This window comes from Mixophyes fleayi, chromosome 4, assembly GCF_038048845.1.
Source record: "Mixophyes fleayi isolate aMixFle1 chromosome 4, aMixFle1.hap1, whole genome shotgun sequence".
In the NCBI taxonomy this organism is placed as follows: Eukaryota; Metazoa; Chordata; class Amphibia; order Anura; family Limnodynastidae; genus Mixophyes; species Mixophyes fleayi.
Window position 1 is genome coordinate 47983820 of NC_134405.1, and position 23996 is coordinate 48007815.

General features: G+C 40.1%; 1 protein-coding gene across 1 annotated transcript in view; it reads left to right on the top strand.

Moving 5' to 3' along the window:
* The first annotated feature begins 2176 nt into the window (after positions 1-2176).
* The window catches only part of LOC142150642 (adhesion G protein-coupled receptor E1-like), a 40321-nt gene continuing 18501 nt past the window's right edge, over positions 2177-23996 (top strand). Inside the window, exons 1-6 of the mRNA XM_075205838.1 lie at positions 2177-2308; positions 4156-4257; positions 4555-4638; positions 6294-6462; positions 15539-15661; positions 16235-16422. Coding sequence (XP_075061939.1) covers positions 2177-2308; positions 4156-4257; positions 4555-4638; positions 6294-6462; positions 15539-15661; positions 16235-16422 — 798 coding nt within the window. The remainder of the gene's footprint in view (positions 2309-4155; positions 4258-4554; positions 4639-6293; positions 6463-15538; positions 15662-16234; positions 16423-23996) is intronic.

A 23996-nucleotide genomic window follows, 5' to 3' on the forward strand; every position in this document is an offset into this window, starting at 1 on the left:
GCAGGCTACATGAATCAACCCAGATTGGTTAAAGGGCAGGAGGACAAATTACCTCCTGCTAAGACTAGTCTCCAAATGTGTATATAAAAGGCACTATTTTGTATTAAAAACTTTACACTAGTGTGAAAGCAAATAAACATCATTTGCTTCAAAGACCAGCTTGAAAACTTCTCCATGCTGAAATTCCTGTAACCTACAGATTAGACCCAACTCTTCTCAGCTGTTCTGAGGTTTGGACCCAGCTTTCATGTACCACAGCTCTGCCCGTTACCCAGCAGCTCTAGCCAGTGTAATAGGCGAGGGGGGATCCATCCACAGCAACCCTGATCCATAGTGAGTGGACAGGGGTATCAGCCCAGGTACACCTGCAACGGGGTACACTAGCAGTTACCCAGAAGGAACCTGGTTCTGGATGCCGGTAAGGAGTCCAGTGGTGGCAGCAGCTTAAGCCCCTTCTACAGAGGTTAGAGGGCATATTTGGGATAAAGAAAGGCAAAGGGAGGCACAGTAAGTAAAGCCGCTCCCAGCAACAACAGACAGGGTGGCATAGGCGGTCCATCCTGTCACGATACATCTTTCTTAAAGATATTGATATTGAGGAATTTTATAAGCTCCCATCGACTGTCATATTATTCCTACAAGGATCTCTTTGGAAAGATACATTTCTATTGGAGTATGTATTCGCTGAAGAGATTTTATTGTTTTCATATGAGAGGTCACTCTTAATTGATTTAGAACACCACAGTGCGTGATTTTATTGTTATATATATTTTTACAATTAATTGTATTTTTTAATAAATGAGGATTTGATTATATTGTTCACACACATGATTGGATTTTCAAAATTCTGTTTTTTTATGCTATCTATATTGAGTGCCATCCTACAAAAATAACTTATCACATATAACAAAATTAAAATATACTGTTTATAGTAATTTTGTTATATGTAATAATTGAATTTCTCATTCATCCTATCTGGGGGGCACTGCTACCATGGGGTTGTAGGAGGGTGCATGGAGTTTCGCACTTAGAGAGTTAACTAATTTAGCAACAAAAGTGGGACACCTGCACTTCCTAATGAGGGGTAGTATGCAGCCAAGGGGAGGGAGGGTTTGGAGAAAAGGTCCCAATCTCCTAGGGTCTAGCTAAACAATATTTTCCCTGGCGCAATTTAATTTCCTGCTGACTCTTCCTCTCTGCAACCCCTACTAGCCTCAGTGTAGTTTAAGTACGCAAGGATCTCTGCAGTACTTGTTACATAGTTAGTTGTTTTTTTTCTACAGTTTCTAATATTTACTAGGATAGACAGAAGGTATTTTTGCTGCTCATTTATCTCTTAGCTTAAGGATGGAAGTTGTTTCATCTGTACAGATCTGTGTCCATTTTTTTTTTCATTTCTCTCCACTTACCAAGTCATTAACAGTTGGTCACAGAAGCGTGGCTGACACTGTAAGTTCCAGAACAGGTCAGACGCTGCCTGTAGGCAGGGAGCGCTGGGACTCTGCGCTCAAGATGGCCATGTTATTGAGTGATACCAAGTTCCCTGCTGAGGCGGTTGGAGAACTTGCATCTCAGGTTTGGCCACAATTGGTACCAGTGATTGAGGCAAAAACAGAGAATACTCACTCACTATAAAACTGCCTAACAGGCGTGAGCGGTCTTCAGAGAGGAAGCACTGCATATCGGCTACCAACAAAAATATACTAGAACAGTGATGAAAGTGGGTGAGGCTCCCCCCACAGCATTGGTAGGCCCCGCTGCAGGAAGATACAGCAGACAGACTGGTAGAGATGGACAGAATCTGTGCATCATCACAGAAAGAAGTTGTTTCTGACTTCTTTCCTCACCAATCCCTTTCCTCAATAAGAACCTTTTGCCTGAAAACATTACCAGACATTTCAGACTATTAATACACGCTTGTTATAGGGGATAGTCTGTTCTTTCCCTTCACATATAGCGTCTAACACTAAGAGAATTCTATATGTACAGATAGGTCTTGTTCCCAGGTTACTTAAAATAGAAGTACATCCTGAAACACATATTCACAGTTGATAACAGAGGTTATATGGTAAGGTACTGTTTTGGGGGCTCCTAGCTATGGACAGTACATGTATCCTACACTGTTTAGCCAAGTTCTGTGTGTGTTTGTTACCTGCACACTGTGAGAAAATTTACTATGTCAGAAAAGTGGAAAACTGCCCAGGCAAAAATTTATTTCCGTTTCAAGTGTACAGCCAAACTTCCAGTTGGACAGCCGGACCAGAGGACGGTTTATGCGCAGTGTGAGGTGGGAGCCCGGCAGGAGCAAGTATGAGTTATTGATGCGCTAGCGATGGAGGAACCGGCGTGGGTATGCTCCCTGGCACAGTCAGTAACCATGAGCTTACACAGCTCATTAACTGCCAGGCAGAGAGCTAAGTAACTTCTGTGGCCTCGACTGCAGATTCCCCCTTAGCAGCCTCTACAGAGGTAGTTGTAACACCGAAAGTAATTGGGGGAGAGGCAGGCCAGGTCCTCACTCCCTCTTCCCAGCCTAACCGGTGGGGGGGGGTTGATACTTTATATCGATGACCAAAACTCAGACAACACTTTCCCTGACATGTTGAGAGTGAAGCTGTCATTCCTGACAGATTTATAATCCCAACTGTTTGAAAAAGTGACATCCAACAATTGCAATCAATCAACATCCCGGCACCAAAAAATGACGTCAAACGTAACACTCTTATTCTTGCTGTTAAGGGGATCATGGAAGGATAATGGATCATGGAAGGAGGCGGTGACTGTACAATGTAGAATCCTTTGTAATAAAACTGTCAGGAATAACAGCTCTGCCCTCAGGGTAAGTGTTGTCTGAGTTTCGGGCATCAATATATTTTTACTACGACCTCCAGAGGGAACCCACCTGGTCCTCTTCCTTAGCGAAATGCTTAGACCAATTAAATCGGTTTCTAGATTCCCCTAGACACCTGGCACCAGTCTTTTCACCCACTCCTTTCTGTTTCAGACGGTTTTTCGAAAGAGGAAGGGGAACTAGTGGAGGACTCTAACTCCACTCAGTTGGGAGACTGGGATGGAACTTCTAGGAACCAAGGCATGCAGCCCTGGATTTCATGTAAGTGGAAGACCAGGTATCCTCAGACCAAAATCTTTTTAAGCGTAAGAAACACAAGGCTTCTTGTTTTCCATTAACATACATAGCTGAATCTGCTTGGAAAGAATCAGATCGAACGTTTTCAATCCCTTACTGGGTGGTAACCTTTATCCACTACACAACAAGAAGTGGCATGCTGGGAGCTAATACCCAGGATGGACACCCCTGTGGATCGATTGGCCCATCACACCACTTTACCAGTCCCTGGTTCTGCAGTGCTTCAGGACGACACGGACTGAAAAAAAGAGGGGTTCCTCAAGGCTATCCTTCCATATCATCACCATGATTTACCTTGGCTGGCTTTAACAACGTGGCTGTTGAAGTCAGTCTCTGGCGGTCAAAAGGTTTTTTTACATTTTTCACCTAGGGTAGTGGATACATTGCTGCAAGCCAGAAATCTAATTTCGGCTTGCATATACCACAGGATGTGGGCGTGTGGCACGCTTATGTCAAGTGTTCTGAGCGTCGCACCTTTAACACAAAAATCTCCGGATTTCCCATTTTCTGGCATTTATGTAGAATGGTTATGAGGCGGGCCTTTGCCATAGTCCACTATAGCTACATGTCTTGGCTCTATCAGTCTAGCGGTCCTTCTGGATGTACGTACCTTTCTTCAAGGGGTATTGCATTTCCAGCCTCCTTATGTTCCTCGCTTAGCTCCCTGGTATCTCAATCTGATCCTGCAGAAACCTCCTTTCAAAATTCTCGGTTCTACAGAGTTGCGTCTCTTGACGTGGAACATTAGACATAGCGTCGGCTCGCCGGGTGATGAAACTTTGGGGCACTATCATGCAGGAATCCATACCTTGTTTTCCACGAAAATAGGGCGGTCCTTCAAACTTTTTCTTCCTTTCTTCTAAAAGTGGCCTCAAGGTTCCACATAAATCAAGAGATTCTGGTCCCGGCTTTTCAGGAGGGGACATCCTCCTCTGGGCCTTCCTCTTCAGTTTCACTAGATCAGGGCATAATGCATCTACGTTGTTAAAACTTCGTCTTGTTAAAAGACTGATGCCCTCTTCGTGTTATACGATTCCCATAAAGGGGGCTGGCCAGCCACCAAGCAAACAATTACTCGTTGGATCAAGTCCACGATTAGACAGGCCTTTGTGAGTTCAGACCGACTTGTACCAGGTAGGCTTACTTCCATTCCACCCGCTCAGTGGGGGCCTCTTGGGCAGCACGTTACGAGGGCTGAAACTGAGGCTCTATGAACATTATGTTTGTAATAAACAATATATATGTAATGTGTAATATAATGTGTAAGCATTGGTTCTGCATAAATGTTTGCAGTAAAGACAACATTGGAATCCTTTAATAAGAATGATTGAATACATACATGAATGGCATTTTGTGTATGTACATATCGAAATCATATTAAAATCATCTGATTTGTTTTACCATAGGATGCACTCTGCTCTTTGTTGAAATCCAGTGCAGATATACAGAAAAAGTCTTGTCAAACAAATAATACCGGTACTTCTGTGGAGGTAAGAAAGTAATTGTTTATGAGGTGCTCAGCTCTCTCATTTCTCAATGTGTTGCACTGTCTAGCTGTGATATTCTTGTTTTCAGTAAGGACACAAAGATGGTTTGGATGAGTGCAATAGGTAAATAAAGGAATATGTACCTAAAATAATGTGTGTGTGTATAGGTATATAGATATATATAGATATATATATATATATATATATATATATATATATATATATATATATACTATATAAAAGCCTAGTGGCGTGCGTCTGTTTGTGAAAAAAAAAAAAACAGGCTGCAGCGCCACCTGCTGGGCGAAGTTATACACTGACCTACTAAATTCTTAGTATGTGTGGAAAAAAAACTCAGAAAGGGCTGAAATTTGGTATATTAAGATGTTTCTAATTTGTTAATTTAATTTGTTAATTGTTAAAAGTGTTTATAAAGATTTAAAAAAATATATATATATTTCTTGAAGGAGAAGTGACAGTTGGGAGCGGTTGGTGGTTGCCGGGGGTGACAGTGGGGAGTGGTTGGTGGTTGCCGGGGGTGACAGAGCGAGAGGAGTGTGAGACTCAGGACCGCTGAGAGAGATCCCTGTGTCTAAATAGACATCTGGATAGATGTGGCGATAAAGATGAAGGATGAGGTGATGGAGAAAAATGATGAGGTGGTGATATGTGGACAAAACCACGTTAAAAAAGGGCGCTTACGTCGGGAAGTAACGCTCTTCCCCTGAGGAGGCCTGGCCTAGCCCCAAATGCATGGCAAGAACCTTTTTAAAACCTTAAGTAGCTTGATTTGACTAGAATGCATGAGTATCATGCACGGGTTAACTTGTATATATATATATATATATATATATATATATATATATATTTATATAATCAATAGCTCAATCTGTATATCTATATACCCACATAAATAAAGTCATCCAATTGAAATGAGTGTGGTATAACTTCCTTACTTGGAATTAAATGTACATAAGCAATACACATGAACAAAAAATAATATCATGTATTCAATAGCCAATACTGTTTGGCAACTGTTTGGTAACAGAGATTGGCACGTTGTCAAGAAGATACAAGTACATATACAGGTTTGACTGAGCCCATGCTCTAAATATATTGCACATAATTAAGAGAGCAATTACTGGAGCGCTGTTGCTTTAATCCACCAGTGTGATTGGCATCATGGCTCGGACAAAAATGTGCTACGAAAGATATAATTAATTCATTGGGTGTAGTTATATAGCTGGATTACCTTCCAGTGTCAGTGATCTGTTAGTATGATACAACACTTCCACTTTTTCTTATTGAGTCTAGTTTTGAGCTTCTGGCCTCTTTCAGTAATGCAAATAAAGAGCAAATTTGCACCTGAACAAACCATATTGCAGAAGCATTTAATAATTTTATTGCAGGCATGGAAAATACTGGCTACATTTGCATGTAGCACACAAGTACTGGGTGGCTTTATTTTTGCACTGCAATTTAGAGATGAGCTAGAACAAACCTAGCTCAATTCTAATTTTGACTCCCTGCCCGCACCCCCCTTCACCTCCCCCCTGCCTGCAGTTCAACATCGTATTGTCCAGGCACAGATTTGCTCCTTTTCTGCTTTGCTCTCAACTCTAACTGATGCCCTTTTTGTTTCTTCTTCTCAACCATAGGATGTGGCACTTCAATTCACAGAACTTCTCAACCAAGCACAGTCATTGAATCTGTCCATCTCGGAGCTCAGCACAGCTGTCATCGCTATACTACAGAATGTGGAAACCTCACTGTTGGCAACTTTTACGAAAGACCTCAGGAACCAAAACATCAACACCCCCGAACTTGGTGAGAAAATAAAAGCATTGAATAAGAACCATTGTATTTCTAGAGATATGAGCAGACCCCCGTGTTTTGGTTTTGCTTCTAAAATCATCTTCGTATTTTGGTTTTGGCCAAAAATCCTTATGTGTGTTAGTTTTGGCTTTGGATATGCATTTCATTAAAAATTGTGAAAAAAAATTAAATACATTAGTATTTATGGCATCAACATTTATTTTCAAATAATCTCTTCACAATTGTCAAAATTTTAACCAGTTTTGACCGAAGGCTGCTGGCTAAAATAGTGACCTAGCAGTGCCACAAATACATGGGAGTTTAATAATAGATACAATCCCTATGAAACATTGTGGCACAGCAGTGACAGACAGTTTGGCAGTTTAATAAAGTAAAGGACACATTTGAAACATAAAGGCAGAGCACTGGCTGATAGGATGATCATTTTAGAAAAGAAGATATCCCTGGGTAGGCCCACCCCACAACTGAAATGGTTTGAGATAATCACTGAAGCATGCTGAGTGTGATACATATGTTCGATAATACATGATTGTCATTTATATGGTCAACTCCATAATAAAGACAGGATTGGAAAGTCAACAATAATGATATTGACAGTATTATTAGGTTGACAATTCGAATGTAGACAGTATAATTAGGTCAACAGTTCAAATGTAGATGGTATTATAAGATGGAAAATTGAAATGTGGACAATAGTATTAGGTCAATGATCCAAATGTAGACAGTATCTTTAGGTTGACAATACTATCCCTAACCCTAACCCTATCCCTAACTCTAACTCCAACACTAACCATATAATACTGTCTACATTTGAATTGTCGACCTAATGTTGTTGAATGTCTGAATGTCGACCAATTTAATGTCTAGTCATCGACCACATACCCTCTTGCTTCAGTCGGTGGCATGGCAGGAAATGTTTTAAGTAGCAGTTGCAATAATCTACATGTGGTCGCTGAATGCCAAAAATGCCCAGAAAGTTTTCGGGTCATAACAGCATCTCCTACACCCATCCCTCATGTTTTAAGAGATTCTGTACAACCAAGTTATGTGTAAAGCATGGTACACGTTGAAATTCACAGAGTCATAATGCACTCAATATGTTCGCCACTTTATTGGCAATGAGGAATCCTTTGGAGAGTCTTATCAGGGTGAGTTATTTTGCTATGACATTCCTGAGTGTTTCCAAAAGATTGACAGCGATATGCTTCTTAGTGAAGTCAGTGAAACCGAGAGTAGAAAAGGTCACATGGGAAGAAACTGTAAGAAAGGGCTCTAAATTCAAACATTTGTCATTCTCAAAAAACATCATATCTCGATGTAAATATTAAAGGTAAAGTTACTGATGAATGTGGGGATTTGTAAAAAAAAAGTGAAAATAGCTAAAATTCTATACATCACACACAGTGTCAAGAAAGGCTCTGACCATGACCATGTTTTGCTAGTAGTGGTCCTGCTACTGTTCTTACACATACTGGAATACCCATTGCAAAAGCGAGTGCCCAACATGGTAATGCACCTTCTGTAACTTCACATGTACCATCTTCTCACCCTAAGTGTAGGTCTGTCACCTTCAAAATAGCCACATAAGTGCATGTAAAAAAAAACACTGAGGCTGAAGAACAAATCGGGCATTCACAGAATCCTGAGCAGCGTCTAAAGGTATCCACAAGTGTTATATGTGAGTCTGACATTTTAGATTCTGACACTGTAATTGTAGGAAAGTTCCTTCCAAAAATTCGCAACCATATGGAAAGGGTGTGATACATAAGTTTGGCAGATCAACATTTATATTGTTGACACCATAATATAAATAGGCAAGTTGACAATAATGACATCAACAGTATTAATAGGTCAACAATTGAAATGTTAACAGTATTATTAGGTTGATAATCGAAATGTAGACAGTATTATTAGGTCAACAACTCAAATGTACACAATATTATTAGGTTGACAATAATATCCCTATCCTTATCCCTAACCTTATCCTTAAACATATCCCTATCCCTAACTCTGTCCTTAATCCTAACCATATAATACTGTATACATTTGAATTGCCGACCTAATGATACTGTTGACATTTGAACTGTTGAATGTTGAATGTCAACCAAATAAATGTCTAGCCGTCGACCGCATAACTTTGGAAATGTGAGGATGAGTAGTAATTGTCAGGATGAGAGTATACATCTGTTATGAGGAAATAGAATATTAAATGTCAGGGCCCAAATAAAATATTGCATTGATACATAGAAGTGAACCTGATTTTCCCCTCAGATAAATATTTATTTCCTTTTTAAAACATTTGGTCAATTAGCCCAGTAGAAGGTAATTAGGTTGAGCGGACTCTTTGTGAGGAGACAAGCTTAAGATATACAGATGCTAGACCTCAATTGTTTTGATCAAGTATTATACTTCCTAATTGACTTCCTTTCAATAGGTATTGTAAACATAAAATAACCACTAGGTGTGAATCAGGAAAAGCCATATGCCTAGATGAGAATCTTGGAGACAGAATCAAAACCTGGATGCTCTCTAGACAGGTATTTAGAAATAGGAATTTCAAAGAAATGCCTTCATGGTTCATATTTTGGTAAATCCATGCACCACTCTGTACTGACTGATATTGTTTTACATGTATCTAGAGGCAACATATATTCATTAACATATCATAGTTTGAAGTTAAACTATCAGTAAATAATGGATTTCAATAGTTGTTAACTGCCGTGGTCTCAGTCTCCTATTATTTTATCGAGTAGTGAGGTCAGGATTGGAGCGATGCACTAACATGTTTGCTGCAGCACAAATCTACTCATTAAAGAGCAGACATAGGACAGAAAAGTTTAGTTGTTACTAACGTTGCAGAATCTTCTTTTAGATGTCTCCTCACTGTTTAGAGGGGAATTAGAAAACTTGTTTTGCCAGTGATATATTCTTACATATATGATAGCTTTGCAGCACATTAAAATCTTGTGTTACAAGTTTAATTTTCACTGAATTGAAATCTAGGTCTTTGTTCACCCTCTATGGAGGGGGGGGGTTGATTCCTTCATCTCTCACCATTTTCACCTAACCCTGGCTACTAGTCCTGTTGAAGGGGGCAAATTACACAGCATTTTTTTTTCCTGAATCATCTTCTTTTGTATGTATTTTTTCTTTATTTAGCTTTAAAGATATCTATAGTAACTGTACCACAATTACATACAAAGTTGGTAAATTATCAAGGTAAAGTACATTATGGCTTAATGAGATAATCAAATATATTTTATGATGTCAATATTAAGAAGGAAGGAAGAGGGAAGAGAAATAAAGAATGTAAAGGTAGGAGGAAGGGGAAAGTGTCTCCAAGGTTAATCAGAAGGTTAGTAACATCATTCTGGGGGTTCTGAACATTGGTTCGTATAGGTGTGAAACAACGGGGATATCCAAAGGCGCCAAGATGGTGTATAATAAAACACAGAGTATTATTTCAATACATTGTATATATTACAACATGTATGAATCAGTGCACTGATATATAAAATCAAATAATCATTTTACATACATACATATACATCAAGTCCTCAGGGACAGGCAATTGAGCATAATCAGAAATTTGGAATTAGGCGCAGCTGGGAGGGTAATGAAATGAACAGGTTTTCTGAATATCACAACATAAATGGATTATATGATGGCATGTAAAATAAATAAATATAAATATAAAAAATACAATATATAGTGTATAAAATATATAAAAATATATACAAAATGCACTTCAACGTCCACAGTATAAAGTGAATAAAATCCCAATATACAGTCTGTTCAGGTCATCTGAATATAGTTCCAAATAGTCACTCAATAAACTCTCATCCGTTCCTCTCCGGATCCACCATACAGTTCATAAATATGCGGAAGACAGGGAGAAAAGGGGAATCTCTTATGGTGTAGTATTCCAATAAAAGTTTATATGTGTGAATAATAATCAAATACACTTACATTTGGTAAGGGTAACAAATCCCATCAAGGTATCTTTCACACGCGAAGCACGTTACATCGCGGTCATGTCTCCATATAGGCTTCCAAATTCAGTTGTCCCAACCACCAAACGGAAGGTAAAAGAAGAAAAAAGTCCCCAAATGGTGTAGTATTCCAATCAAAAGTGTATTTAATAAACAACATTAAAATTGCACTTACATTTAGTAAGAATGACAATGCACATAAAGGTGTCTTTTAGACGCGACTAGGCTCCTGCTGCCACGTTATAGCGCGATTGTATCTCCGTCGCTACTTCCGGGTTCTGTTGTCCCGGTAACCGATCTCAACTCTCATTGGAACCCTACGCGTTTCGTCACTCGGACTTCATCAGGGGTAATCCAATGAGGGTTGAGTAGTGCCTTTTATAGCGTCCCAGAAGGATTTCTTTTTAACTGTTTAACTGTCACAGCGCTGGTTGGATAATGCCTTGTATTGCAGCCCAGACGGAATTCTTTCTAACTGCTTAATCTGTCACAGCGCTGGTTGGGTAATACCTTATATAGCAACCCAGACAGATTTCTTTCTAATTGTTTAACTGTCACAGCGCTGGTGTGAAATGGAAATCATTCCATATCTAATGTGTTTTTGGATTACTGAATGGGCATGTAATGGAGAGTTAACCCAAAAATGTTGAGTGGTTACCACAAATATTAGAAGGGTCTGCATTTGAAGTGTAATTATAAATGTATTCTAAACAGTTTAAATGTAAAATGAGGAATATCAATAAATCTAGATAAAATGCATACTAGTCCTATGTGGAACTATAAAATATAGGAAAACACCTATTTAAAGAAAAGAGGTTAACTCAAAATCTGAATTAAGGCCCATTGGTGATAAAGTGCTTAAATTAAAAATCCATTTTGCTTCTTCTTGATTGAGTAGTTTATTAAAATCCCCTCCTCTCCAGGGTTTCTGAACAAGTTTGCTCCCTAGAAACTTTAATCCTGATGGATCTTGATGGTGCGTGGTTTTAAAATGGTTGGATAAATGATGGATTTCTAATCCGATCTTAATGTTTCTCACATGTTCGTTGATCCTTGTTTTTAGTTTCCTAAAAGTTCTACCTACATACTGTAGGCCACACGGACAGGTGATTAGCTAAATTACTCCCATGGAGTTACATGAGATATGTTCTTGTATACGGAATGATTTAGATGAAGCTTGGGAAGTGAATTCCACTATTCCTTTGGTTCCCTCGTGTTTCGTGATGTTACATGATTTGCAATTGAGACAGTGAAAGAATCCATGTTTTCGTTTAGCATCCCTTAACCAATTGGAGGTGTTCTTCATCATTTTCGGTAGATGACTAGTTACCATCTTTTGTTTTAGGTTTGGTGCCTTCCTAAATGTGATTACTGGATTCGCAGAGAGTAGTTTGGAAAGGATTTCATCTTTTTTCAAAATTGAGCATAATCCGTTTACAAGACTTTTGGTGCAGTCCGTAGTATATGTGTTTGAAGTTCAAAGCAGAACTGCTTGTAATTATACCACAAGTATATGTTGGTCAAATATCAAGATAATTGAACAGGTGTCCCGATATACAAAGTTCCGGTTAACAAATAGAAGACCAAAGCATTATGACACATATATCCATATGTATTCAATCCTGCGATGAGCAGGTAAGTATGTTATTATGTAGGTCACTCTTCATACAGTCAATGGTTTTGCGTGTACAGCATCCAAGCCAGATAGCTTGCAACTTGTTTCTACAACTGATTGCTGATCCATTCCAAACTGTGTGGTAAGATGTCCCAAAATGCCGTTTCCTTGCTGATATGACTAAGAGATTATCTCTAGTAAATGGTCACTTCACATTTCAACACTATATCCAGCATTGAGGGTTTCTGCTATCAGTCTATCGTTATGGAGACACACTGGTTACTCGGTAATATATCCGAGGGATCGCTTACCCTGTAGTTGATTTTCCTAAGGTGCCGACCCTCAGTGTTTTCTCCTTCGATTGGGTGACTCTTCGGTCCGGGGAGATGGACGCGGCCGCATCTTCTTCCTTGCGCATGCGCACTCCGCGACTTAGTGTTTCCGTTTCAGGAACGTTCTCGCGAGCACAGCGGGATCTGGTGTGGTTTAAGAGTCATCATGAAGATGTGTTTGCTGGATAGATAGGAAAGTGAATTTTTCAGAATCTTAAAATTAGAGCCAGGGGTACCAAAAGGCGAAATATTCTGTAAACTTATCAGTTGTGGATAATGTGAATTCCTCCATGGTTCTATAAAATTCAAGTCTTTGGAACAAATCTCGGATAGATGGAGGGGTGGATGATTTCCACTGGATTGGTATTACTGCTTTGGCTGCTGAAATAAGGTGTTTCAAGATAGATGTTTTGAATCTGGATATTGAAATATTAGTTTTGTTAAGTAGCCTGAAGGCAGGATTATTGGGTACTTCATATCTCAATATTTCGGTTGAGATTTCAATAATCTGATTCCAGAAGGTACGAGTATTGTACAATCCCACCAAATGTGTAAAGAGTTTCCAAGAGCATTCTGGCATCTCCAGCAGGAATTAGGTATTTATTGGTTGATTTTTGCAAATTGGGTAGGAGACCAATACCATCTAGTAAGTACTTTATAATGGATTTCTACTACAGATACACTGACTGAACTTGCATGATTGGTCTTGAAAATAACTGGCCAGTCTTCCTTATAAATCAGGTCACCTAGGTTCTGTTCCCAAGTCGTAGTAAATTTGGGCATGGAGCTAAATACATTTTCTATATGAAGTGTATAGATATTGTAGAGTAAATGTGAAGGATTATTTGCGGCTGAGCACATAATTTCGAATTCTGTCAGATTTCTGGTTGTAGACATATGGGGAAGATCCGAGACCAGGAAGTGTTTAATTTCAAAAGTATCTCCATTTTTCTGAGTTTGGTAAGTCCCATTTGGTCTGGATTTCCTTAAAGAGAGACACACCTGAGCAATCAATCAGCTGGCCGACACGTGTGATCCCTGCCTGAACCCAAGCCTTGAATGTAATATCAGGGCTACACGGAGGGAATGAGGGATTATTAAATATAGGGGACATGGGTGAGATGGGTAAAGAAATATAGGTGAGTGTTCATAATTTTGATGACCTAGTGATGGTGAGGCCAATTGTGGGGTGTTTAATAGAAGGTAATTAACTCAGCCATGGGGTGTATCTGGTCAAGGAGGGTAGATGTGACCCCTCTATCATAACCCATTGTTTATCACAATTGGGATTTGTCCATTCTAAGATCCTACCCAATATAACTGTGCACTATTGTAAGAAGGATATTGTGCTTCACACATATACACACACACACACACACACACACACACACCTCTCTCTGTATGTCTAGGAACCATCTGTCCAGTATGTGAATTGAGAGATTCAACATTATTTAATAATAATACACAACATTTTTGTAATGTGTTAACAAAATATTTTAAGTTGTGTCTGATAAGGGTCAGAGTATCTGACCTCAAGTATCTAATTTGTGCTAATTGGAACTGAGTCATTCATTTTTGCTGTAAAGGCTGCTTTATAAGTGTGCATTGTGCAGCAGCTATTATGTGGTTGGCAACACACATACTACTAATTATATAAAGAACAGTAGCTCCCTGCTATTGGCCCAGGTATCCCTTAGTAGTCAGGAGGCAGGTACCTATTTAAAGACTTTTTGCTTAGCTAAAACTACACATTCCATATGTATCTGCCGGTGGAAGTGAACAGTGATACATATCACTATGGCTGCAGTCATCTTGTCAGGAGTACAGTAAATGACAGTGAGACCAAAGGAGCTCTGGTCCCTGCCTCAGTCAATGTGCTTCTCATAAGAACTGCAAGAGGTAAAGTGCAGTGATGTATATCACTGAGGTCTTCTTCTTGCTTTCAATTCATTTATGATGACTGCAGCCAGACAGTGGTAGGTAGAGGGAGGAATTTAGGGTTAGGAGGCAAAGTGACAACCATGTCTCTTTCTTCAATAGAATTTCACCTCTCATTATCGAGGAATAAACCTGGGATATAACTGATAGAAAACATGGTGTAGTACTTGTACACAGGCCCGGCGCTCCCATTAGGCAAGGTTAGGCAGTTGCCAAGGGCGCCGGGCTCTGGAGGGCGCCACAGATTAAAAATTTCTTTAGAACTGTGTGGCAACCGCTGACCATACCTTTTACGGCCGCCGCACAGCTTCAGATACATCCACAGGGAGGAAGGGGGAGGGACTATTGCTCACCACCACCGCCGCCTCTCTGCTCCGTCTCCTCCCCTCCACTCACTGACTGACTGTCGAGCGTGACATCATCATCACGGCCCGACAGTATCAGTGAGTGGAGGGGAGCAGAGAGGAGGCAAGTTAGAAGCAGGTAAGAAAAGACGCACATTTTCAAAATCAGCGCCCCCACCCTGCACACTTACACTCTATTTTGTAAGTGTGCAGGGTGGGGGCGCCGATTTTGAAAATGTGCCTAGGGCGCCACGGGCCCTAGCACCGGCCCTGCTTGTACAAAATGATAGACAGAGAACATAGGTCAGTTGGAGACAATCAGCTGGCAACATTCTTTGTTTTTATATGTTAAAACATTAATTAACTTTTGACTTGTTTGTAGTGCATAAATTTTTGATAAAACAGGAGCATGCAATCCACAAGTGCAGATTGGTTTTGTGACCCACAGGTCAAGAACTTCTCCTGATTTAGCTTTTAATGAAACAACAACAATACTGTAATACTTAATATGCCCAAATCTAAATTCTTTACACCTGTTGTTGTGGATGGGTGCCCAAAATGTCACTACAAGTTATAGTAATATACTTCCCAATATTCCTGAACTGTCCAAGCCACTCCCAAACCAACCCAGATCTACCTAAGCCACACCCAATTGATTTAGTTATAGTGCATTTATATCCTGAAAATTGAATCTGCAATGCAAAATATGTGGTCTGTTTCTCTGGGGTATGTAGTTCTCTTCATTTACATGCAGACAAAATTACAATTTCTATCCTTCACATTCACAATCTATTTCATACAAGAATATTATTGTGGATATCCAATGATTATGTTTTCATTTCACAGAGGTTGAGATGAAGGTTTCCTTGAACATCTGTGGTGGTGAAACTTCCTCTAAAACTTCTGTCACCTTAATTGTTCTGGGCAACACTATGAAGGTTCCATGTCCAATTGTGAGCAGAAAAACTGGTAAATATGAAAAGTGTGGTTTGTTCTTAAAGTGGTGCATTATATATTTAATAATTGCACGGCACTATTTATTTTTCTCACCTGTTTGTCACTACACTTTTTTCTATATTTTGTTCACGGATTTTAGGGTGCGGATAGGTCCTTAGGGCTCTATACCCCCGAAGATCTAGGGGGGGCTGTGAGGCCATTAGGTTCCGGCCCCCCTGAAAAAAACATTGTTGGTCCTCCCTTCCGGGGGTGGACAGTTGCTGAGCCCTGGGTGAAGCTTCGGCGGATCCCAAGGACTAAAGGGAGCCCCCTAGCCTTGCGGCGAAGGGGGTCTGAAGACCCTTGCCCCCTAAGGGTCCTTATGGATCCGGGAGTCGGGGACTAGGGCCCTTCCTTTATTGAGGAGGGCCAGTTCTGCATCCCTTGTGCACGTTTTTTAAAGTTTTTGCACTTTTTTTTCGTTCACTTGGGCACGAGAGCACTGATACTCAGGCTTTCAATAAAAAAAAAATCATATATTTAATAATGACTGGACTATAATTCCTGTCTTATCATATTAGTCTATAATTTTTATGTACTTGCCAGATGGAGCCATTTTTGTCACCTATAAAGGCCTAGATTCCATGTTAAATAGCAGTGCCCTTGGAGCATTGGGAGACCCTGATCATGAAGGTGAACAAGAGATCATTTCCCTGGTGGTTAGTGGAGCCATCACAAGTCCCAATAAAGAAATCCTGGACCCTCCAGTGTCCTTCTACCTCAAACACATGAAGGTCAGTACAGTAGAGTAACAGAAATTGTAGATTGTGTGTCTGTATAGATGCTCATGTGTAATTTTCATGTACTTATTATGCGAGTGTGTGGTTAGTAAAGTCCTGGGATGGTTTCAAAACATGAGAGGGAACTCAACTTGATGTAGTAGTCACCCCAGCAGAGGTGGGAGCAGCTTGCTGCCACGGTCGACTGGAGAGATGATGCATCTAGGAAGAAAAAAGGTGCACCTGAAATTCAGTTTCTATTAGCCAGGTCTTTTATTGGCTGACAGAGCTCCGTTTACTCTCCTGCACTAAACTCCAAAAGTCAATCATGCAGATAGCTTTCTCAGAAGATTGGACTGTTCATAGGATGGAGAAAGGTTAAGAACTGATGGCTAAATTAAGCACAAGAGAAATTAAAAGCTGAGGTTGTATTCATAAGTATTCAGAAGTTACACCTCTCTGAAGGGTTAAGGAGCAGGCAAGGGGTGTGGGTACGCACATTGGTAGTGTCACTAGGGGAGGGCCAAGATTCAGTCCATAAAATTACTTGGCTGAGAAGGAATCTGCATCTAGGATCCAGGAAATTGCCTGCCCACCCTCCCTGGTTTGGATGGATCTTTGGCACTGGTCCTCGGGCCATGCTCACCTGATGTGGCTTTTTTATCTTTTCTGGGCCCTGGTGCTGATTTTGTGAGTGCATTTCTTCTTTTTCTGACAGTTCCTGACTGGTTGTCATCATTTTTGGGAGTCCTGTATGGTTTGTTTTGTTTTTGCCAGAAAACACTGTGCAGTCAACAGCCAATGCTCGGTGAGCACACATTACGTTTGGGGCGTTCTGAACCTGTTTTCCTTCAGAGAGTCCATTATAGTTTTGGTGAAAGTACTGCCCCTGGGACTAACTTGCGGTTGTGCTTCTTTCAGCCCATAGGGGTTGCAGGTTCTGGATTGCCTGGGATAATTGATTTTGGAGCTTGCTGTATTGCCAGCTGTTTCTCCTTCACCATACGGTGTTTTTGGTCCTAAAATAAACTCCTTTATTTTGCCACAATGATGTCTGGTTTCAATTATTTAAGGTATATGTTGAGAAGAGAGTTTATTTAAGAAAAGAATATCAAGGGTTATTTGCAATAGACACTTTAACACTGTATCAATGGTATCAATATAGTATGGGAAGACAGTGTTTAGTGTGGAAAGACAGTGTTTTAAAAACAAGAGGATATCTAGAACAAATGGGCACTCTCAAATTGGAGAGAGATTGACTGAATACAGGAAATTACTGAGATGTCAATGAAAAACAAAGTGATAATAATTAGAGATGCTCGGGCTCAGTTTTCGGAAAACCGAGCCCACCCGAACATAGCCGATGGTACTTTGGCGCGCACTTGGAAGTGAAAATGAGGCAAAATGCCATTGTCGTGTTTTCGGAGTTTTGGATTGTATAAGTACTGCCCTCCAGAGAGGCACAGAAAGGATAGCAGGGTTCTTGGCAGTCTTTAGTGCAGTTGGGCAGCATCATAGCTAGAACAGAAAGAGGAGGGGTGGCAGTGTTCTTAAAAGTCTCCAGGGACATTCTACTGTGCCATAGCTCACCCAGAAACAGGAGAGGTGGCATTGTTCAGTGCTGAAAAACAAATTATAGGGCTGGCAGTGTTTTTCAAAGACTCCGAGTGACATTCTACAGTGCCATAACTCGCCCACAAACAGGAGAGGTGGCAGTGTTCAGTGCTGAAACAGAAATTCAAATAATAGGGCTGGCTGTTCTTAAAAGTCTACAGTCATATTCTACATTGTCATCAAAATGGATTCATATCAGTCCACAGAAGACCAGGAGCACCAAGTAGCTGCTGGCACCAGTCGTGATGATAGTAATCTCTCTCTACTTCCTCTGCTAAAGCCTATGTTAAAGGGCATAGTGTTTTTAAGTCAGGGAAACAAAAATGTAAAAAAAACACCTATTACCTTGGTAAAGAATAAAACACCTGTAATCAAGTCAAAGTTAACTGTAGAAAATTCTCAACATGCCATTCTTCACACGCAGTGTCAAGGAAAGAATCAAGCATTTGCCTTTCTCTATGAGTGCTAGTTCTGCAACTGTCACTGAGGCATCTTCTTGTAATGTCAGTCATAACAATGCAAGACCTTGTCATTCTGATTCAAAAAGTGGTGCCCAAATACTTTTACGTGTAAAGGCCGAGCTGGAAGAAAACAGTAGGGCATTAGAAGAAACTGTATGTTCAGATTCAGAAATTACACAAATCCCTGAGGAGAGTCTATCCACGAGTGATATGTGTGAGCCTGACCTTTCTGATACTGTACTCATAAAGAAACCTCCATTCAGCATTTCTGCAGATGTGTGGATGAGCAGCCCAAGTGTAGACAGTGATAAAAAAATTGAGCATATCACTTTGAAATTGCAACAGGATGAGGGTGATATTTATGTAGCTGATGACTGCGCTAATGAAGATGTTGATGGGGATGATGTTGTTTGTGTAAATCCTGCACCAGTGGAAGCAGTTCTTGCACGTGATAAGAAGGTTATTGTCATGCCTGGGCATAAGACCAAAAAATTATGTGTGGAATTGTTTTTACCCAAATCCTGACAAAAGTTGTCTAGCCATTTGTAGCATTTGTAAAGCCACAGTTAACCCTCTAGGAACCTAATCCATGTTACGCCATTTGAAGCGAGTTCATGGCAAGCTGTTGGGAAAATCTGAAACTTATGTTATTAAAATAACAACAAGCAGTCCAGCATCAGCTAGCTCCCTTCTCTCAGCTAGATCCCAGCACTTGCAATCTACACCCACAACACCCTCCTTATCAATATCATATGTAGTGATCCGAGTTAGTCCTGCATCCAAGTTGCTAAGGCTAGATGACTCCTGCATTATCCAGGATTCCTCAGAAGAATTCTTGAGCGTTTGTCCCGCTGTTGCTGCTGCTGCTGGGGGTGAATCTTCATCCCAGAAGCAGACCAAAAAGAAGATTACTTGTAGTTTACAACAATTGACTGTTAAACAATCCTTTGTAAGAGCAAGCAAGTATAAAAGCTGTCACCCAGTCACAAAGCGGATCACAGACGCCATGGCGACTATGCTAGTATTAGATCTGCGTCCAATATCCACTATTAAGGCAGCTGGTTTTAGACAGTTACTTGAGGTCTTCTGTCCCGTTACCAAATTTCATCACGACATAGTTTTACTAGAAAAGCTATTCCTCACCTGTTCAAGAAGGTTCATAAAAATGTAATTATTGGGCTACAAAATGCCATTCTAACCACTGTACACTTAACCACAGATATGTGGACCAGCGGAACTGGGCAAACTAAAGATTATTTGACTGTGACAGTCCACTGGGTTGGTTATTCGCCTTCACCAGCAAGAACAGCAGCAGCATGTACCCAAGTACGTCACATTTGTCAGAGGCAGGCTACTCTATGTATCACCGGCTTCACTAAGAGGCATACAACTGACAATCTGATACAAAAACTAAGGGATGTCATTGCAACATGGTTTATCCCGCTTGGACTCTCCTCAGGGTATGTCATTTCTGATAACGCCACCAATATTGTGAGAGCATTACAGCTGGGTGAATTCCACCACATTCCCTGTTTTGCTCACACAATAAACTTGATGGTGCAGAACTTTTTGAAAAAAGACAGGGACGTGCAGGAGATGCTGTCTGTGGCCTGTAAAATATCTGGACATTTCTGGCATTCTGCAACAGCATGTAGGAGAGGAGATTGTCGCAGCTACAAGAACAATTTAATTTGCCCTGCCACCAACTGAAGCAAGAGGTGGTAAGAAGGTGAAGTTTCACCCTGTATATGCTTCTGTGGATGGAAGAACAATGAAAAGCCATCCACGCTTACTCCACAAGCCATGACATTGGGAAAGGAGGGGGAATTTATTTTACTCAAGCGCAGTGGAGAATACTTTCCATGTTGTGCAAGGTGCTGAAACCATTCAAAGTAGTCACCTGTGAAGTGAGTTCAGACACTAATAGCTTGAGCCAAGTGATTCCCTAAATTAGACTTTTGTAAAACCACTTTGAGAAACTGAAGGAGGAGCTGAAACAAAGCAATTATGCTAAGTATGTCGGTCTTGTAGATCAAGTACTTTATTCTCTTCGCCAGGATCCAAGAGTTATCAAAATCTTGAAATCGGATAACTACATTTTGGCGACTGTGCTTGATCCTAGGTTTAAGTGCTATGTCTTCTCTTTGTTTCCAACTGATGCAGAACTGAAGAGATGCAAGGAGCTACTGGTGAGCAAGATGACAGCTCAAGTGTTACGTGACAGGGCGCCGTCTCCTCCTTCAGTTTCTCACTTAACTGCTGCTAGGAAATAACTTAGCTTTCCAGAGAGACCCAGGGATGATGCAGATGACTCAGCACAATATTTTTGACATCTGGTCTGATCTATAAGAATTGACCAAAAATCGTGACACCTCTGCCGTAACTCCGCCTGATCCTACTATCAACATCCAAAGGATGGTGGAGGATTATTTTAATGACAGTAGAGAAATGGACACATCAGACAGTTCTTTATATACTGGGAGGAAAGAAAAGGAATTTGGAGACCCATGTACCATCTTGCTTTGCACTACCTAAGCTGCCCACCCTCCAGTGTGTACTCGGAAAGAGTTATCAGCACAAGCGGGAACCTTGTCAGTGATCGGCGTAGGAGGCTACTTCCTCAAAATTTGGAAAAGATGATGTTCATCAAAATGAACTACAATTTCCTCGAGGAAGGCCTTTCCTGGCAATTACATCAAAGTACAGAGACTTCTGTAATGGTGTATTCCAGCAGGGATGAATTAATATTGTGTGAGGATGATGTACACACTGATGAGGGAGAGGATGAGGCTGAGGATGAAGACAAAAAACATCTGGTCCCATTAGAGTTTATTAACAGCTTAGGTGCCTTAAGCCCATTGTTAGCTTGTTTTGTGGGGGCCCAAACAAACCAATCACTTCAGCCACAAAAGTAGCACTCCTTGGCACTGTAGTGCTTGGTTTGTTAAAGTGGGCATGTCCATTAACTAATTATTTAAGAGATACCCCATGCAAGCAATCCAAGCATCTACTAATTAGTTAATGAGCTGCACAGTAGATAGATAGCATTGCTGCTTCACTGGATTAATAATAATGAAATAACATGCAAGGAAGCAATCCTAGATTTATTTCTCACAAATGGTGATGTAGTATGAAATGTGTCTGTTGAAGAGAGCTTGGAGACTAGTAAACATTTGTATGAGTGGTTTTATATATAGGCAGTAGCAAAGATGATCCACACCAAAACAAAGTTTTTAGATTTTAGAAGAGCTGACTTTAGCTAAATGAGTGATCAATTATGTGAATCACTGACAGGGTCTGATTTCATACATGGAGTTCAGGATCAGTGTAATAAACTAAAATATTATTAAATGCAACAGAGCTTTCCGTTAGTAAACACAAAGGTATGCGAAAGCCAACATGGTTCTCCAAGGAAATAAGTGCTAGGAAAACTGCAGTAAAGAAATATAGACCCAATCAGAGGTGGATAAAAAGTATATAAAACTAATCTAAAAGGGAATAAAACAGACATGAGCGGTCCAGATTATGTAAAATCCGATGTTGGGGATCTGACTGAAACAGAGTTGTGACTTGTTTTCTTCCGCCAAACTCGGATCTCAAAACAAGGCAAAACGTCATTTCTGGGAAAAAAATTTGCAAAATTTCGCGAGTTTTGGATCGCCGTCTTTTGTATATACAGTCCTTACTCATTTTCTCAAGTGCTATTTTAGAACAGACAGCATGTAGGGAGGAAGTTAGCTGCAGTGCTTTGCTCATAAAATAGCCTTTAGGGTGAACAAGGGACATAGGAAAGCAGTAGAATCCTGTCATTATTGTATAGCCATTCTGTAGAGAATAGTCAGCTACAATAGTTTGCTGATCAAAGGCTTTTAATTTCAATCTTAAATACACTTTACACAGACCAGTGGCTACTGGCTGTTTTTCATGCATTGCATAGATATATATATATATATATATATATATATATATATATACATATATATATATTATATATATATATATATATATATATATATATATATATATATATAGAATTATAATATATATATTAGTACTAGACAGTATATACAGACCGAGACTGAGTTAGATAGCAACTAGTATATTTAGATAGATAGAAGCTAGTATATTCATTTCTTTGGGAAAAACTGTGCTTTTGTTGTCTGACTATTAGCAGCAGAATCCAAAAAAACAGACAGATTTATTTCTTTAAAATTTTAAGTTTTTCTAGTTAAATTTATTTTGTCTGGGACAGTGACAACTAAAATAATTTTGGGGAAAAAATCTGGGTGTTTCTCACATTCAGCAGTAGCTGCACACCCCCAAAAAAGCTATATATCATAGATATTTTATTCTTTTCTATTTTTTAAAGGGTCATTCAGTGACATCCACATTAAAAAAGGGTGTTTGCGTGTGAGGGTCAGCAGCAATTACACACCCCAAAAAAGTAAACAGTGTGATCATGTCTTTTACTCAGAGCAGCACAACCCCCCAATAAAATATAAAACTTGTTTGTTAGAAGTATATTGTGGAGCAGTGTCATCAGAATCGTAAGATAACATTCCTTCCTTTTCCTGTCTCATCCCCCTGGTGTGGTTGCAGGCATCTACAAGTAGCTTCAATCTATTCAAGTAGCATTACTCCTCTTGGCAACCATAGATCACTGTACAGATCAGGAGTAGCCCAGTACCAGTACTGGCAGTAGTACTACTTACGACCTCTATTATTAGAAAAGGTAATGCGGGGAAAAGTTGACGAAAGCATCCTCAGAATCCAAACACTGTTTGTCAAATCTCAAAGAAAACATCTCCTCTTAATGTAAGTGGAAGGATTAAGAGGGAATTTTCTGATGAATGTGGTGGTTTGTCCAAAAAAGGAAGATAGCTAACATTCCATACACAACCCACAGTGGCAAGAAAAGGCTCAGACTATGTCCACTTTTTGCTAGTAGGGGTCCTGCTACTTCTGGTACTAGTATACGCACTAGAATGGCCATTCCAAAACAGAGTGCCCAACGTAGTTGAGCATCTTCCTCAACTTCCCATGCACCACCTTATCGCAAAGAGTGTTTGTCCGTTACTGACACTTCCAAAACAGCCAAATCAGTGCCTGAAGATAACGCTGAGGTTGAATATACAACTTGGACAATCACAGAATCCCGAGGAGAGTCTATGGAGGGTATCAATGAGTGCTATAGGTGAGTCTGATATTTCAGATTCAGACACTATAATAATAGAGCAGCCTCTTTTGAAAACTCCTCAATAATTTGGAAATGTGAGGATGGGTAGTATTAGTGTTGATGATGATTTATCCATAGAAATTGAGGAAGCTACTATGGCAAATGTACAAGAGGATGAGGGGGATAATTGTGGATCTGAAAATAAATGTGTTGTACATGGACGAGATAATGAGGAGGACGATGATGACTGTGTTGAAGTAAGGCAGCCACCAGCGTTACCACAAGCAGATGTCCACGATAAGCGCATTATCATGCCAGGGCAGAAGAAGAAAAAATGG